This window comes from Bemisia tabaci, chromosome 7 (assembly GCF_918797505.1).
Source record: "Bemisia tabaci chromosome 7, PGI_BMITA_v3".
Classification (NCBI taxonomy): domain Eukaryota; kingdom Metazoa; phylum Arthropoda; class Insecta; order Hemiptera; family Aleyrodidae; genus Bemisia; species Bemisia tabaci.
The window spans coordinates 5,413,068-5,429,866 of record NC_092799.1 but is presented as its reverse complement, the minus strand read 5'-3'; the positions used below and the strand labels follow the sequence as shown (position 1 = coordinate 5,429,866).

At 42.6% G+C, this 16,799-nt stretch overlaps 2 protein-coding genes across 2 annotated transcripts in view; both read right to left on the bottom strand.

The window, feature by feature from the left end:
- Positions 1-457: 457 nt before the first annotated feature.
- On the bottom strand, positions 458-6,609 carry LOC109035680 (uncharacterized). Its single transcript, XM_019049391.2, has 3 exons — positions 5,916-6,609; positions 3,969-4,241; positions 458-1,210 (listed from the first exon to the last, which is right to left on the bottom strand). The coding sequence occupies exons 1-3, from the start codon at positions 5,970-5,972 to the stop codon at positions 890-892; spliced, it is 651 nt and encodes a 216-aa protein (XP_018904936.2). The 5' UTR covers positions 5,973-6,609; the 3' UTR covers positions 458-889.
- A 4,729-nt stretch (positions 6,610-11,338) lies between these two features.
- Positions 11,339-16,799, bottom strand: part of LOC140225094 (uncharacterized) — a 101,987-nt gene continuing 96,526 nt past the window's right edge. The window contains exon 3 of the mRNA XM_072302646.1: positions 11,339-11,368. The gene's annotated coding sequence lies outside the window, so the exon portion shown is untranslated. The remainder of the gene's footprint in view (positions 11,369-16,799) is intronic.

Below are 16,799 nucleotides of genomic sequence, written 5' to 3'. Positions count from 1 at the left end.
TGGACGTTAAACGTGGACGACAGTGGCGTGGCGTGAATTGCAATACATTGATTGTTATGCCATTTAAACCTACGGTAAAGAATCGATTATTAAGGTGTTCGCTGCGAACGTCCTGTTTATCGATCATTTTCTATTGGTTTAAGTGCCGTAACAATCGATATATCGCAAAGCACGCCACGCCACTGGTGGACGAAACCTAGGCGGAATAAATCTGCCGGCGCACGTCGTGTTTATCGACAGGCGAGACCTTTGTCATTTAATAAAGTAGAGTTTCGGCTTCCGGACGGATCTTATTCATCACTGCTGCTCTAATCTGGAACGATCATAACATGATTTTGTGATTGACGCTTCTGACTCCTACTCTGTTTCCATCAGGGACTTCATAGGATAGATAAGAATCAATTTATTGTCACTGAAGTGCGTTACTAATAATTCCGCATTTGAATGTACGTAAATATTGAAATCAAAAGCAATAATAATTTATTAACATGTACAGAAGTTCTTTATAATCATACTTCTGATACTGTCTTTCTCTAACCACTGATATTAGGCTTTTGGAGGTTTATAGAGGAACATTTTGAAAGAAAAGGAATGGGGCCCGAAATCCAAGGAGGTAAATCCAGTTTTTTGTTTCTCTATTTTCACCGTCGTCGTTCGGATCCCAATCGATTCGTCTCGCCGAGTTTCCGACAGAATCGCCGCTCTGTCGAATAGTGCGTCTCATGTGGTATCGTGTCTTTTGAAGGAGCTCCTCATGTTAGGACTCTTGATCTCACTGCTGTCGAACTAGGTTCAAAGGTGATACCATGTCAGTGTTAAAATTGAAACGACTATCTTCGCAGAAGTTTGTATTTAACTAGGGCGAGTTTTTGACAATCATGATTTCTTTTTAATTGGTTTTCTCTTTCTCGGCGTTTTCAATTTCCTTAGTTTTCTCTTTCTCGGCGTTTTCAATTTCCTTAGTTTTCTCTTTCTCGACGTTCTCAGTTTCCCTAGTTTTAAACTCTTTCTCAACGTTTTCAATTTCCTTTTTACAGAGAGGGTACAGATCCTTCATTACTGTCATGGTATTTATAAATGGATCGAACAGCGGCACCAATTTTTTAATGAATTCCGGTCCTATCTCCTCAAGTATGAACCTCATATCCTTCGGAAGGCACCACGGTTCACGGAGCTTGCCTGACCTCCAATCTTTAACATGATTTAACGCCTGAAACATAAAAAAAGGTATATCAACAGAAGAAACTTGTGATCTTGATACGGGATTTCTTGATGTTGATGAAATTACCTTTCTCCCGATCACTTTTTATCCGGTTCTCAGACGATAGCTATTCCGATGTTAATTATCATCATCAGGTCACTTCGACTTCGGTAAACACTAACAGTCACATCTTATATTGTTAAAATTTACTAAAATTTACTATAAAACACTTTAAAAACTCGTGGGTGCACCCGTCGCGAACGCGTTCTTATCACCGGCGTTCCGGCCGTTGCGTCATCGAGATGCCCGTTCGTTGTTGGTGCGTGCGCATATCTCTGAGTAGGATTGGAGGGGCTACCAGTGTTGCCACCTCACTCTCTTGTTGGTTATTGAGCAGGTTGTCACCTTTTTGGGACTATATGTAAAATTGCTCATAAAGGTTCATTCTCTTTCCTTTGGCGCATTTTTCCTTACTTGTACTTCCGTGGCTTCCGGGTCATGTTTAGTGCTTATTAAATGATCTGCCAACGACGACGATCGAGCGTCTTGTACTGTCAAATGAATTCATCGTGAAGGTATGAGTTAATTCACTTGATCTGCCATGATGTAATCTGCGTTTGAAAAGTTGCTGATGCAACTTTAGCTTCCTTATTTGCTCGTAAACCACTGAACCACAAGCGTGAAATGGATTACCTTTCGCAATAAGGAACCATGATCTTTGGCTCTTTCATTTAAGCACTTGTCTGCACAGGGAAACCGATAGCATATATGTTGTTTCTTGAATGAGCCAGAAATAGTGGTTCCTTATTGCAAAATATAATCTAAATCAGTGGCGTGGCGTGAATTGCGATGTATCGAATGTTATGCCATTTAAACCTATAGTAAAGAATCGATTATTAAGGTGTTCGCTGCGAACACTCTGTTTATCGATCCTTTTCCATATGCTTAAATGACATAACAATCGATATATCACAAAGCACGCCACGCCACTGATCTAAATATTCTAGACAGTGCCTTTAAGGAGAGTTTGCGATAATGGATAATAGAGTAGTCCACGTTTCTGCGAAAATTACGAGTTCCTTAGATCGTCCAGACACACACATTGACGGTGAACTACCAGACGACGTATCTCGTTTACGGTGTCAGTAAATCTCCGCTCCCATTTTATCTTTTGAACAAATCGACAACATTTACTGAAATCACTCAGTTTTCTCCGCATATGGATGAAAACATATTGATGTTTTGAGGAATTTACGCCGAATAGCTCCCCATCTAAAGTATGACATCAAGTCCACAACGTGCAAACCGAAATGTTCGGTAGTTTCACCGTCTACATGTGTAACACATGAAAAACACTTATTTTTAGATACCCCGCCGATGAGTTTCATGACTGCTGCATAGCTGAAAGTAGAGGCCCTTTACACCGAGACTAAAGGCAATGCGAATCCATTTCTGATTGGTTCCCGTATTTTAGGCCTTCACAGTATCACAAACGGGATTAAGGATTACAGTTACACCAATGGTGAATTTGCATGCAAATTTTTTCTTGCTTCATTTGAAAGCGCCTAAAGATCTGATTTCACAGTATTTATTTTGTATAATGTTTTTCTGATATGAAGAATAGTATAAAACTATAGATTTAAAAGGAAGGAAATGCACTGCCGAGTGACGTAATCTGGCGGCATTTCCTATTTAAACACACGTATTATATCAGATTAAATCATTTTCTCCAATAATTGTCCAATTTATGAGCCAAGGGTATCCTCGTCCTCTTCTCTCAGTAGTTTTCACTTAAACACGAAATTCATTAAATTCCAGACACCTGCAACTTCTCAATTGCAAATATTTTAAACTGGAATGGACCGGGGAATAGCACCTTCGGCCAGGAACAACTGAAATGTAAGTCCGAACGAAGACAGGAATTCGGGAATGGGTTGATCGAAGACTACAGCAAACTTCCGATTTGTGTAATCTTTATTCCCGTTTGTCACATCCACAAGCCGCGGTGTCTCAACTCCCTGTCAGAAAGGACTCAATGGACCACTAGACAAGGTACGAATTTAAGCAATCTGATACATGTTTCTTAACCAGAATTTCACGTAGAACACGATTCACACTACGAAAATTACCGAAATCAACTTCTAACGAAGATTTTAACGTTTTTATTTCGCACTGATTACGAGGAATTTGAACTGTCCGCTCACAAGAAACTCAAAGCTCTACGTGAGTCAAGTCGCGCACTACAACGGTTTCAGCAAGCTTCTCAATCGAGCAATGTTCATTTTTCACCATGTGTTGTTCACACTATTGGTAATTTGCTATAGCTGAGCCAAAGTGTCAAGATTGAAGTTGAAGATTTTTACATCGCAGAGACTGTCATGATAAACATTTAGCGCGCGATGTGAATCACGTAGAGCATTGAGTTTTCATGAGCGGGTGGTTTGAATTCACGCATCAAGAATCATTAAATATCTTCGTCAGGAGTTGATTTTGGTAATTTTCGTTGTGCGTATCGTCTTCTACGTGAAATTTTGGTTGGGAAACATGTATCAGAATGCTGAAATTCGTACCTTGTCTAGTGGTCCATTGCTGAAAGTAAAAGCCCACATCAGTTGGACGTTTTTATGCCGAAAGGAACTATGTGCATAGGGTTTGCGTGAGACGCCTAGTTCCTGTTAGACGTTTCTATGCCGAAAGGAACTATGTGCATAGGGTTTGCGTGAGACGCCTAGTTCCTATTGGCATAAATATGCTCAGTTTGTCTTACCTTTTGTTTCTGTTTTTGCGTGGCCGTCGAGTGTAATATGTGGATCGCATTGTACATTTCTTGAAAGAACTTCTTAAAGTCCGAGAAACACTTATGAGCATGCTTCAATGCTTCGACAGCTCTCTCTACGTTTTTGTTCTCCATCAACGTATATATCCTTTCAGCTCGCTCGAGGGCTATTCCCCGTGGTTTTTCCAATTCGTTAAACTCCACTATCAGCTCTCTAAAAGAACGTTTCTTCGGTGGCGGGATCGTCGGCGGGGCGGCGCCCATCTGGAAAACATTCAGTCATTCAACAGCATTTTGTTGACTTCAACTTTCGATTTAAGTACTATCTACCTAGCGGGCCGATTATTGAAACTTATAGACAAAGCTATAGACAAAGAAGACATCGGGAGTATGGAGGAAACCTATTGGTCGAAATGGGTGGTTCCCATTGACTAAGGGAGAAGATGATGGACTAACTGCAGGGTTTCTCGTGGGTTGCCGTTTGTTAGTCCATCACCTATTTCCTTTGTCCATTGCTATAATTTGCTTCCACCATTAGGATCCCACCATATCCCTTTTGTCCTTGTTGTCTATCAATTTCAATAATCAGCCTGCAGGTGCGCGTAGGGACTACGATCAAGCAGGTCGAATTGAAGCCCCAGTGGGTCTGTTGTAATCCCCAGCCGAAGCGGAAAGTAGAGTTGTTTCCTGTAGAAAATGACTCTGAAAGAACGATGAGCTCATCCAAAAAAAAACTAAAATACACTCCCAACTTAGCTGTCTGCGTCAAGAAATTGGTTTTTTTAAGCCTTCCGCTTCAAAACCGATACTATGGCACAGGTAAACATTTCGCAAGAAGGTATCAAATCCTTGCGCATGCCGCACTTGACGAAACGGTATTATATCAATCAACGTATTTATAATTATTTGAATTTTCCTTGCGTCTTTATCAACGCATGGTGTCTCCTCTCAATTTTCGCGCGGAAACGTCACACTATGGTCCCAATCCGCTCGGGAGTGCTCAAAAATCGATATTTATGAAATTGGACGACATTTTTATTTCAAGTCAAAATTGATAAATATAGTATCTACGGGTCATGAACTACACGTAGTATACCTCAAAAAAATTTCTCGTCACTTTGAAAGTGTCACAAACTGTGCGAATAGTCAGATATGTATTTTCTGACCCGTGAAATGGCTATTTTAACAAAGCGTTCGGAGCCTCTCCTGAATCATGAAATGGTCTCTCAGAATTTTTGCTTATGAAGCAAGTTTCGGCGTGTTTTGTTCGATGTGCGGTGTTCTGCGCCAGAAAATTATGTTATTCCTTTTGAAAGACTTTGGATGCCTTGGCACCTCAAGAAATTCTAATGTAACTTGACATTCCGATGAGGCCAGGATTACAGTCTCCCAATGTAACGGAGATGCGTTTTTTTATGAATTTTGGTGCAAAGCCGTTACGATGCTAAAAAAAACATCTGTTCTTCATTTTATTTCATCTGATAGCCGAAAGTTTCATTCAAATCCCGCTATTTTGATTCCGTGACACTGAGGAATCACCCCTTGAGGCTCTCATTTCACAAGACAGCATTTTTTTGAAAAATATCAACGAAGATCATATGTTTTTGCTGATTTGTTCGGAAATATAATTTTTTTCTCCCCCCTTGTCTCACAGTATTGCAAAAGTAGCTCCAAAGGCAGTTAACTGGAAAAAAGAAATTTATCGATTTATTATTTTGATTTTAGGTGTCGATTTTTGTCGACAAAATTTGGTTTTTTGAGGGAAGGGAACATTGCTTTGCCATCGTTCAGTTTCAGTTACCCAAACAGTAACAAAACTATGTTTCTTTAAATTATCAAGAAACAACGCTTTATGTGAGAATATCTCATGTAAATCTGTTTTCAGTGTCCCCTCAGTAAATTAATCACGCCGGATAAAATACATAGTGCACCTCTTACCTCAGTTTTTATATGCCCAACTAAACACGCCACACAAAATAGAATCAAGTAATCCATTGTTGAAATCACTATTAGACGTAACACAGTGTCGGTTCTTACAGAAGTGTCAAGATAATGTCAACGTAGGTTCAATATTTTATTAAAGTTAAAATTTAGTGCACTTAATGGATTTAAAACACGATCAATTTCGGAGCGAAGCAGTTATTATAAAGTTAGCCGAGGTAATCTGACCTGCATTCACAAGAGAATCAGTTTCGCCTTAGAGATTATTTTACTTTGTAATGTGTATCTGCTAGTCGATAACGCATACTAATCTAAACCGTTATCAGTCCATTATTTCGTGCATGGCTAGCTTTTGCCAGCACGTCGAATAATGACGCTACACACTCATTTATTCGATTCTTTTAAGTTCTCGTCGAGCGGAGCAAGATGACACCGAACATTATCAGCCCCCAGTTCAGCGTCGAACTTGCGATTTTGGGGGAGTTTATGGGAGCGAAATTTTCAACACTATTTTTTTCAATCCCCTTTTTTCCCGTTTTTAGTCGAGGCAGCTCTCATTAACTCAATTGGTCTCACATTCAACTAAAGAAGAAAAAACGGTGGTGCTATAATATACAAATTTTCTTATTTTCCAAACTAATATGTAGTCCTGAATTTTCTCATATAAGCATGTATGCCTCATGGCTGGAGGGTCGGTAACACCTTGTCCATTCGGGGCTATCTTTCAATACAATTTTACACTCATTTGCACGTAAAAATATTAAAATACGGACGCCGGACGCGTTTCGCCGTCTCGCAACTCCGGCGCGGTGTTCGTGTTCGCGCGGCAGTCACGCTGAGGATGCCGGAGTTGCGAGCCGGCGAAACGCGTCCGTCGTCCGTATTTTAATAGTTCTACGTGCAAATGAGTGTAAAATTTTATCGATAATTTAGCTGGCGCGGGTCTCCAAGCGAATATTGAAGCCTACCTTTGTTGACTCCCAAGTTATAATCTAAAGTAAGGAACATCTGTGTGCGTCGAAAAATAAGATTTTCACGTGTTTAAATTGAATTTCTTGCCTCGGACCTCACAACCACATGGGCGCTGATATGACGCGCCAGAGATTAGACACCGTCCAACTGACTGGTGCACGGAAGAAAAGATGAGATCGCTCCTGCGTCGAGTTCGCCTGCAAATTGGACTCCCACTCCTTGTCCAGGAGAATGGCTATAATCTATTATAGTATACTAACCCAGTTTAGGATACTTAGGATCGACTCAGAGTTCAATCTTTTTTTTCGTACTTACTATCTTAAAATTAATAAAATTGACTAAATCATTCAGGACATCTAAAACAATAGGGTATGGTGATAAGGATTGGTGAGGATTAACAAATTCTATAGTCAAAAACAATTTTAAGGAGTAGGATTCAACGACGATTTCATACATGCGGAGTTGATTGTAAAGGACCAAATCGGGTCTTTGTGAACGACAATAATTCTTCATAACAGTGTTGTAAAGAACACTAATATCACGGTATAAATAGAAAAGGGGTAGGGGGGCGGAAGGTACCTCGAAAATTTCAAATGGCCACCCCCCTCATGGCCAGTGGTGCGTGACGCCAGAGAGAGAATGTCTGGCCAACCAGTCACCCCCAACCACTTGCTCCGGTACCTCGGGGTCGCCAGCCCTCTTGGGGGCCCCCCGTTCAGCACAATGTGCTGTCCGTGAGGGCTGCTCCGGTACCTCGGGGTCGCCAGCCCCCTTGGGGGCCTCCCGTACAGCACAATGTGCTGCCCGTGAGGGCAACTATCAACCTCCTTGTATTGATCACGGCTTCCGTGCAATATTTCCAAACCACTTGGATGTCTGATTCAACGATTCCGTAGTGGAACGGGACCATGACAACTCTGTTGCTTACAAGGGGAACTTACGGACCTGCCGCCTCCGATTGGGCTGAATTTTTTTTTACAGACTCTATGGACCAATTCTAGAGGTCAATTTGAGCCGTTTTCCCGAATGCGCAATAGGAAGGGCGTGAAAAATTCCCAAAAGTTGCGTTTACGGCGTGTGATTTGGTCGTGCGGCGCGTGGCAACACTGAAGCAGCCTCTTGTACCGCTTTATCGGCCTGAAGGTTTCAGCGTAGTCCGGAGCCCTACTGCACACGTACTGGTTCCATGATAGTGATGTCCCGGGTTCGATCCTCGACTTTTTATTTTCCGCATGACCACGTAACATTTTATTCTTAATTCTTCATCCGCATTTATAAATCAAGCAGTTCCGATCACTATCCCCCCCCCCCCCCTCATTTTACGTACATTTTCCCCCGATATTTATTCACATTGGCCACATATAATCGTATGAAACTTCATTGATATAAATTAATGAATTAAAAAGCAAAAGCAAAAGAAAACCTTACTTGTTACTACATTATCTCCCAATGTTTTCCTGGAAAAATATGTAATGTGTAAATAAATCGAAGAGCAACCCCAAACCCATGTCCACGCAAGGGTCACCAAGAAACACATTATTTTAGCCCTTTGCTTTTTAATTCATTAATTTATATCAATGAAGTTTCATACGATTATATGTGGCCAATGTGAATAAATATCGGGGGAAAATGTACGTAAAATGAGGGGGGGGGGGGGATAGTGATCGGAACTGCTTGATTTATAAATGCGGATGAAGAATTAAGAATAAAATGTTACGTGGTCATGCGGAAAATAAAAAGTCGAGGATCGAACCCGGGATATCACTATCATGGAACCAGTACGTGTGCAGTAGGGCTCCGGACTACGCTGAAACCTTCAGGCCGATAAAGCGGTACAAGAGGCTGCTTCAGTGTTGCCACGCGCCGCACGACCAAATCACACGCCGTAAACGCAACTTTTGGGAATTTTTCACGCCCTTCCTATTGCGCATTCGGGAAAACGGCTCAAATTGACCTCTAGAATTGGTCCATAGAGTCTGTAAAAAAAAATTCAGCCCAATCGGAGGCGGCAGGTCCGTAAGTTCCCCTTGTTAGTCTCTTCATCGTACCGGTGAATGTGTTCATTCCCTCAGATGAATGGGCGATGAGGGTGTTAGAAGATATTGTTTCTGTACAGCTTTGGTCCTGGACTCCAGCCCTATCAGCTACTTCCTCCATCTGTGACGGTGGGAAAGGCACAACCATCTCTGGGATGTTATAAGGTATACCGGCTCTCCGCTCGGCGTGATTGGGGTGCCAAATGCTGTGAGGTATTCCATCACAACTTTAGGGACAAGGAGTTCCTCATCATTAAGAAGACTGTCTGGATCACCGATCTGGATCACCGTTTCCTTCTTCAATATGCGGTGAGCATACGTGAGCAATCGAGCCCAGAACAGCTCGTTGATGGCGGGGGGTTGTTGCAGATCGTTTACTTCTTCTGCGATTGGTTGTTGCAGATCGACGTTTTCCTCTTCTGCGATTGGTTGTTGCAGATCGACGACTTCTTTTTTTTGGGGGGGGGGGGGGGTTGTTGCAGATCGACGGCTTCTTGTGCATCACACGGTGGGGGCTGCTTCCTGTGAAGAACAACCGGCAGTTTCAGCCGAAGCCTTTTTGGTGGGGGATGGAGTAAGTGTTGGCATCCGCACGGTACGCGAAGGAGAGGCACTAGGAGACGGACAAGTGATCCCTACAGCAAAGTCTTGTTCAAATATCGACAAGACGGCTGCGTTCCCATCCGTATTTGTTTGGTCATTTGGAAGATTCTTATCTGCCCGATCAACGTTTTCGTTCGAATTGGATATACTGTTTTCTACTTGTGCATAAAGTTCTTTTAATCGCCTACGTAATTTTTTCGCTATAATGGAACATCCGAATTCTGGGTTTTTCTTTACCTCCCTGTGAAAAACTTCCTCACTGTAACCGTATTCTTCCTGATCCCAGTCATCTTCCTGAAAACTGGGGAGAAGATTGTATACCTCTGCTTTCCAATTAAAATTGGTCGCAACAATTTGATCGACATCTTTCGGAGTTAAATTTAAACATTTATGCATAACCTCAGGAGGGTATAGAGGATTTTCGAACATGAAAGCCGGAAGTCCACTGTCTGATGAGGGCCCCCCCGCATTTTCGGGTCGTCTCTCCGTGGGGCCCTTGGTCTCTTCAACCCATGGCAGAGGAATAGGAGGCTCCACCGTGGGCTCCCGGAGAGCTGTAAACGACCAAATAACATGCAATGCTAACTAGGTGAGGGTTTTATCAGGATGAGTATGAAGAAGAAAATGATTTTAAGTAACAAACTATATTATAACAATTAAAAATTAAGTAATTGCTGGCTATGGGACTATCACATTTTTCAATTTGGACCCCCACTGCTCCTCGGTGATTCTGTAACATAAATGAGGGACTTTCAATTAATACGGTGTTTCGTCTTTGGAGTGGAAAACAAACGGCGCATTGCCTTCGGGGTACCACAATAATCCGGTCTGAAAGACTTTATAATTTCTCTTGCCTTTGGAGTGGGAAACAAATGGCGCATTGCCTTCGGGGTAATACAATAATCAGGCCTGAAAGACTTTATACTTTCTCTAGCCTTTTGAGTGGAAAACAAACGGCGCATTGCCTTCGGGGTACCACAATAATCCGGTCTGATAGACTTTATACTTTCTCTTGCCTTTGGAGTGGAAAAAAAAACGGCACATTGCCTTCGGGGTACCACAATAATCCGGTCTGAAAGACTTTACACTTTCTCTTGCCTTTGGAGTAGAAAACTAACGGCGCATTGCCTTCGGGGTACACCTCCTCATCCAGATCAGAGGAATCTAGGCGGGGAATGTCGTCGGACGCCGCATCGCGCGCGACGCCACCCGGCGACTCCCCGAAAAAACCGGAACACAGGATACAAAAGAATAATCAGAAAACACAGTAAACACACAACTACCTTCGGGTAAAAATGGAATACAGATTACGGATTACAAGAGAACAGAGGGAAAACGGGGACATCCAGGGGCCGGGCCACCGCCTCAATCCACCTCCTCATCCAGATCAGAGGAATCTAGGCGGAGAATGTCGTCGGACGCCGCATCGCGCGCGACGCCACCCGGCGACTCCCCGAAAAAAACGGAACACAGGTTACAGAAGAATAATCAGAAAACACAGTAAACACACAACTACCTTCGGATAAAAACGGAATACAGATTACGGATTACAAGAGAACAGAGGGAAAGCGGGGACCTCCAGGACTGGGCCACCGCCTCAATCCACCTCCTCATCCAGATCAGAGGAATCTAGGCGGAGAATGTCGTCGGAAGCCGCATCGCGCGCGACGCCACCCGGCGACTCCCCGAAAAAAACGGAACACAGGATACAAAAGAATAATCAGAAAACACAGTAAACACACAACTACCTTCGGGTAAAAATGGAATACAGATTACGGATTACAAGAGAACAGAGGGAAAACGGGGACATTCAGGGGCCGGGCCACCGCCTCAATCCACCTCCTCATCCAGATCAGAGGAATCTAGGCGGAGAATGTCGTCGGACGCCGCATCGCGCGCGACGCCACCCGGCGACTCCCCGAAGAACGCCGACATCAGCCTCACCGCCGGCCCCATCTGACGGTATGGGAACGGAAAGGCGGCGGGAGGACCGATAGGCCGGACGAGAAGCGGCGACTCTGGGCGGCCACCGAGGAACTCCGCGCGCGGCACAGCGTCCGCGAACTGCTCAGGGACGGGCTCCGCCTCGGCCGTCGACTCGCGGTCTGTTCGCGACTCTTTGCGGCCGCGTGGGTCGTCTCTCCGTGGGGCCCTTGGTCTCTTCAACCCATGGCAGAGGAATAGGAGGCTCCACCGTGGGCTCCCGGAGAGCTGTAAACGACCAAATAACATGCAATGCTAACTAGGTGAGGGTTTTATCAGGATGAGTATGAAGAAGAAAATGATTTTAAGTAACAAACTATATTATAACAATTAAAAATTAAGTAATTGCTGGCTGTGGGACTATCACATTTTTCAATTTGGACCCCCACTGCTCCTCGGTGATTCTGTAACATAAATGAGGGACTTTCAATTAATACGGTGTTTCGTCGGCAAATCCCGGGGAAGCATCCCTAGGATTTAGAAATGATGCAATCAGGGTACCCAAATAAACATACCCATACTGAACCCCGTTTTGATAATGAACCAACGTCCAGCTGGTTCATTAACAGCTAAATATGTAGTTCATGAGCAACGCATTACTTTGTTTATGGAGTTGCCAAAAACGAAACTTTTATAATAGCCAATGCTGGGAAAATTCACCCCGTGCTGTACCCCCTTATCATGGTTTTTCAGTAGACAGCACTAATAACGGCAACAATGCTCTACGAAACAAAGATTATACAAACATACAACATACATACACATAACACAATAATTACAGCAGAAAAAGCTACTTTTGATTACAAATGCATACAGAACTTGTTGCAGTTAGAGATATTGTGGTGGACACAAATCAACACCCTATAGAGGATTAGCTAATATCAAACATATACCTTCTTTCCCCCCCTAAAATCTTAGTTAAGATCCAAAAAACATATAAACATTAGCCACCTCGAGTTTCAGAAGTGTCAATATCATATCTGACGTGGTGTATCCTGGAGTTTTCCGCAGATTATGCAGAACGCAAATACAGGGAGGTGCTGCTGCCAGGTCTATCAATCTTATTATCACACAAGTTATAAATGAACATCCCAAGGAATGAAGATACATATAATGATACGTTCTGTTGAAAGTAACCAAAGTTCTGAAAAATTGATACCGTATCCGCACGGCTAATTCAGAAATGATAGGCAATAGCAAATCTATTGGGATGCTTCCCCCTTTCTTAATATTTTTTAACCTGGAACTGGAAACATCATTATTGCGACTCAACAACTACTTTATCATGCTTATGGAACTTATATTTTAAACCTGATTACAGTGATAATTATTCTTTTATAGTTTACAGAAAAAAATCCCAATCTTATATAAATGCGAGTGCGTTAAAAAAATTAATTCATTGATTCCTGTTCGGCCGTTCGGATAATGTTCATTTGTTATTAAGGACATGTTGTTTCACTTAAATATAGTGTATGAGAAGAGTTTGTTAGAAAACAAAGGTATGCATGTTTCTAAAATACAAGTGGCTTCTTTCAAGTAAAAAGAAATGTTGTTACAGATGACAACCATTTTCGGCGTACATAAGAGAATGAATAGTTCTATTCCCCCCTCAATCCTCTTTGGCAGCATGTGCCGCCGGACTTTGCTGACCGCTAATGACAAGCAATGTGGACAGCAATGGACATGTTGTTTCACTAAAAACATAGTGTATGAGTGTGTTTATTAGAACGTATTTATGGTTTTAGAATACAAGTGGCTTTTTATAAGTAACACGAAATGAAGTTACCGATGAAAAACTTATTCGACCTACATGAAACGATGAATATAACTATTTCCTCTTACATTTTGTTGGGAACACAACTAATATGCATATAAATAACTACCAACTTTGATAGTTGGGATCTACCATTTGTGAATGCTATAACCAGAAGATGCACGCACAGTTACGGGGGGCAAATGCAGTGGGCATATGCCGCCAACAAAAGCCGGGATTATTCTCCAGATATTATCCCCCCCACTAAAATATCCTAACAGGGTTCAAGTTTCGAAGACAGAAATGATAAACCCGATGTAACCGCCAAGTTCCTGAATTGAGAATACGTGGTGTTCATAAGGAGAATGCAGAAGGCAATAGCAGATGACCTTTGGGTTGGCCCTTACCTTCAGTGATACCTACTACTCTGCAATTGTTATTTTATCGCCTGACTTAGTGAACTAAGCTCGTGGATTGTTTTGAGTTTTAGGTGTTTACCCAGATGTAGATTATTATTTTGAAAATGTTTACAATTACAAAAATATTTGTGTATACTTTTTTGTTATATCGTGGGACTTGTATAAAAGACGTTATATAAACTGTAAGAAGGGGAGGGATTACGAATAACAAAGGAGATCTCAATAGACAAACTCCTAAATCTCCGAAATGATGATTTGGCAACATTCAGTGTCGGGAAGAAATGGTGATCCCACCTTTATAAACTGCAGAACTTTTTCTCCAGTCGAGGAAGAAGAGGATGTGTTTAACCAAAACTAACAAATAAAGTATCCATGGAGGCTGCGACGGAAGAATAAGTGTGTGAAACAATTTCAAGCGGCTACTTAGGACAGTGTGGTTCAATAGGGGGTTAGATCGACGACTTCTTTTTTTTTGGGGGGGGGGGGGGGGGTTGTTGCAGATCGACGGCTTCGTGTGCATCACACGGTCCGAAGCTTCCGGACGGCACGGCGATAGGTGCCTGAGCCTGGATTCCAGCTCTAGCAGCTACTTCCTCCATCCGTGACGGTGGGAAAGGCACAACCATCTCTGGGATGTTATAAGGTACTAGCCGTTCTGGGCGCGCTTCGCGCGCCCGTCACGCCTAGCCGGGGGCTACGCCCCCTGGACCCCCGGTCACTCGCTGCGCGAGTGACATTCGGCTCGCTTCGCGAGCCGATTTTGTAGTAGTTGCAAATTTTTTATCACTATATTTTGAAGATTTCATAGAAAACATTATGAAATTCTCATTCCACAATTAACTTGTAGAATAATAATGGCAGGGCAAGAAATAGACTATATCTTATGGACGGTTCCCACTTAGTAAAACAGCCAACACCACGAGAAGGTGAGGAACCATTGTTAGCCACTTTTTTTACTTTTCTGAAAAAATTTACTGAAATTTTAGTTGCGTCCCCTAAAAGGAAACACGGAGAAAAAAATTTTGTGCATGGAACCCGAAGCTGAGATCATATGGATCTCTGAAGTTTTCGGATCACGCATCCGAAAAGTTAAGGTCCATCTGCCGAAGTTCGGGTCAGACAATTGAAGTAGTTCGGTATATACCGAAGGTTTCAGGTCACACATCTGAAGTACTCGGTGCATACCGAAGTGTTTCAGATTTCTGACCCGAATTTCGGCAGCTGGACCTCAAGTTTTAAGAGATTCATATGATCTCAACGTCGGGTCCCATGCACGAAGTTTTTTCTCCGTGTGAGTATTAATATAAATTTCAACACAGTCAAACACAGTAGAGAACCAAGGAAATCACAGTAGAACAGAGAAAAAATACCGTCGAATAAATAAAGAAAACTATTATCGAAGAAATTCTAATTATTTGGAAAGTAATTCGCTGGCGTAGGTAATCAATGCGTAGCTGCGTAGGAGCATGAGCGAGATTTATCATCAACTGACCGCTGGCCGGTAGGTACCTGGGTGGGCGAGCGACAATACGTAAGCGGTGGCATATGGTTCGATTGACAGAGGAGTGGGGAACGGTCAGACGTAGGGGAAAGGTTCAGGCTGAACCGTTCAGCACAGCGCAGCGTCAGTCACCGGGTGGGGAAGAGAGTCCGGGAGGGGACACTTCCCCTCGAGTGAAATAGAAAAAGGCAGAATCCTTCGAAGTTTATATTAATGATAACCCGGCTCCTCCGCACGGCGTGATTGGGGTGCCAAATGCTGTGAGGTATTCCATCACAACTTTAGGGACAAGGAGTTCCTCATCATTAAGAAGACTGTCTGGATCACCGATCTGGATCACCGTTTCCTTCTTCACTATGCGCTGAGCATACGTGAGCAATCGAGCCCAGAACAGCTCGTTGATGGCGTGTTGAAACCTGCAAAACGACACGGCTCTGGATAACGTGGTTTCCACGGTTAGTAGGTGTTCCCCCATCGCTCTGCTGACACTTGAGAGGTGAGCAAAGTCACCGTTCTCGCACAGCGTCCGTCTAACAGGATGACTGCCTCTCAACGGTCCGGAGTAGATAGGAGTATCTCTCGGTTTTCCTTCAACTACTGCCTTACTTTAGGCACGGTCTGTACTGGTGACGGGTTTTCCGTAGTTGGGAAGCGGCGGTTTCCGTCCGCTAGATCCAGCCAGCTGTTGCTTGGCGGCGACAGTTTTCTGAGCGGTTTCCGTCTCATCAGCCCAACTGCCTTGAGCTTTTTTTTTTTTTTTTTTATCCAGGACATTCCCCTTCCAACTTTATTCAACAATTTACATAATATAAGTTCTTATAGTAATGAATATGAGACAAAAGATATTAGTTACAAAAAAGAAATAGAGACAATTTACATGTAATGTTGAAAGGGACGGAAATATCTGTAGATATGACTATCGCCCAGGTTAGGTTTAAAATTATTATGAGTCATAAATAAAATGTACAAAGATATAAGATTGCCTAAAGAAATTATTGCTTAAAATTTATGAGGGTCCGGAGGAGGGGACCCCGGGACCGTCTGGTGACATTACGTCGGGGAGTGTTGAATTGGTTAGTTCTTTGTGGTATTTAATTTTAGTGTCTAATATATCTTTAATATATTCATAACCTTCGTGCCAATTACCTTTACCTATGAGCATAAGATCTAGTAAATTATTTTTACTTACATTATTTGTTAGATCATTTTCTAATTTACTTCATTTATCCGTAATTAGTACACAATCAACAAAGGCATGTTCGGGAGTGTCTATTTCTCCACAGGTCTATTCAATTTTCTCTTCTCTAAGTAATTCCCCTTGAGCTTTGTTAGCGTTATACTCTGCTAACCGAGTCGCATTTCTGATCAGTCGCTTCTTGGACGGTTTTCCGTTGCGACCACTCTGAGAATGCTTTTCCGTGTCCGACATCTCAAAAGGACCTGAGGACAAGTTATCCTAAAAAGGACTTTCCGGATTCCAGAAAGTAAGCCTAATTGGTTTTAATGATGTTTCCATCTATAAATACGATCCCGACGATTATTATTAATACCCTGCTTATCGATCCTTTTACACAGGTTAAAATGGCCGATCAATCGATATATCGCAAAGCACGC

Coding starts and splice junctions, on each gene's coding strand:
- LOC109035680 (XM_019049391.2), bottom strand. CDS start 5,972: ATGGATTACTTGATTCTATTTTGTGTGGCGTGTTTAGTTGGGCATATA. Junction 4,242..5,915: donor TTGGGCATATAAAAACTGAG/GTAAGAGGTGCA, acceptor AATGTTTTCCAG/ATGGGCGCCGCCCCGCCGAC. Junction 1,211..3,968: donor CGCAAAAACAGAAACAAAAG/GTAAGACAAACT, acceptor TTTATGTTTCAG/GCGTTAAATCATGTTAAAGA.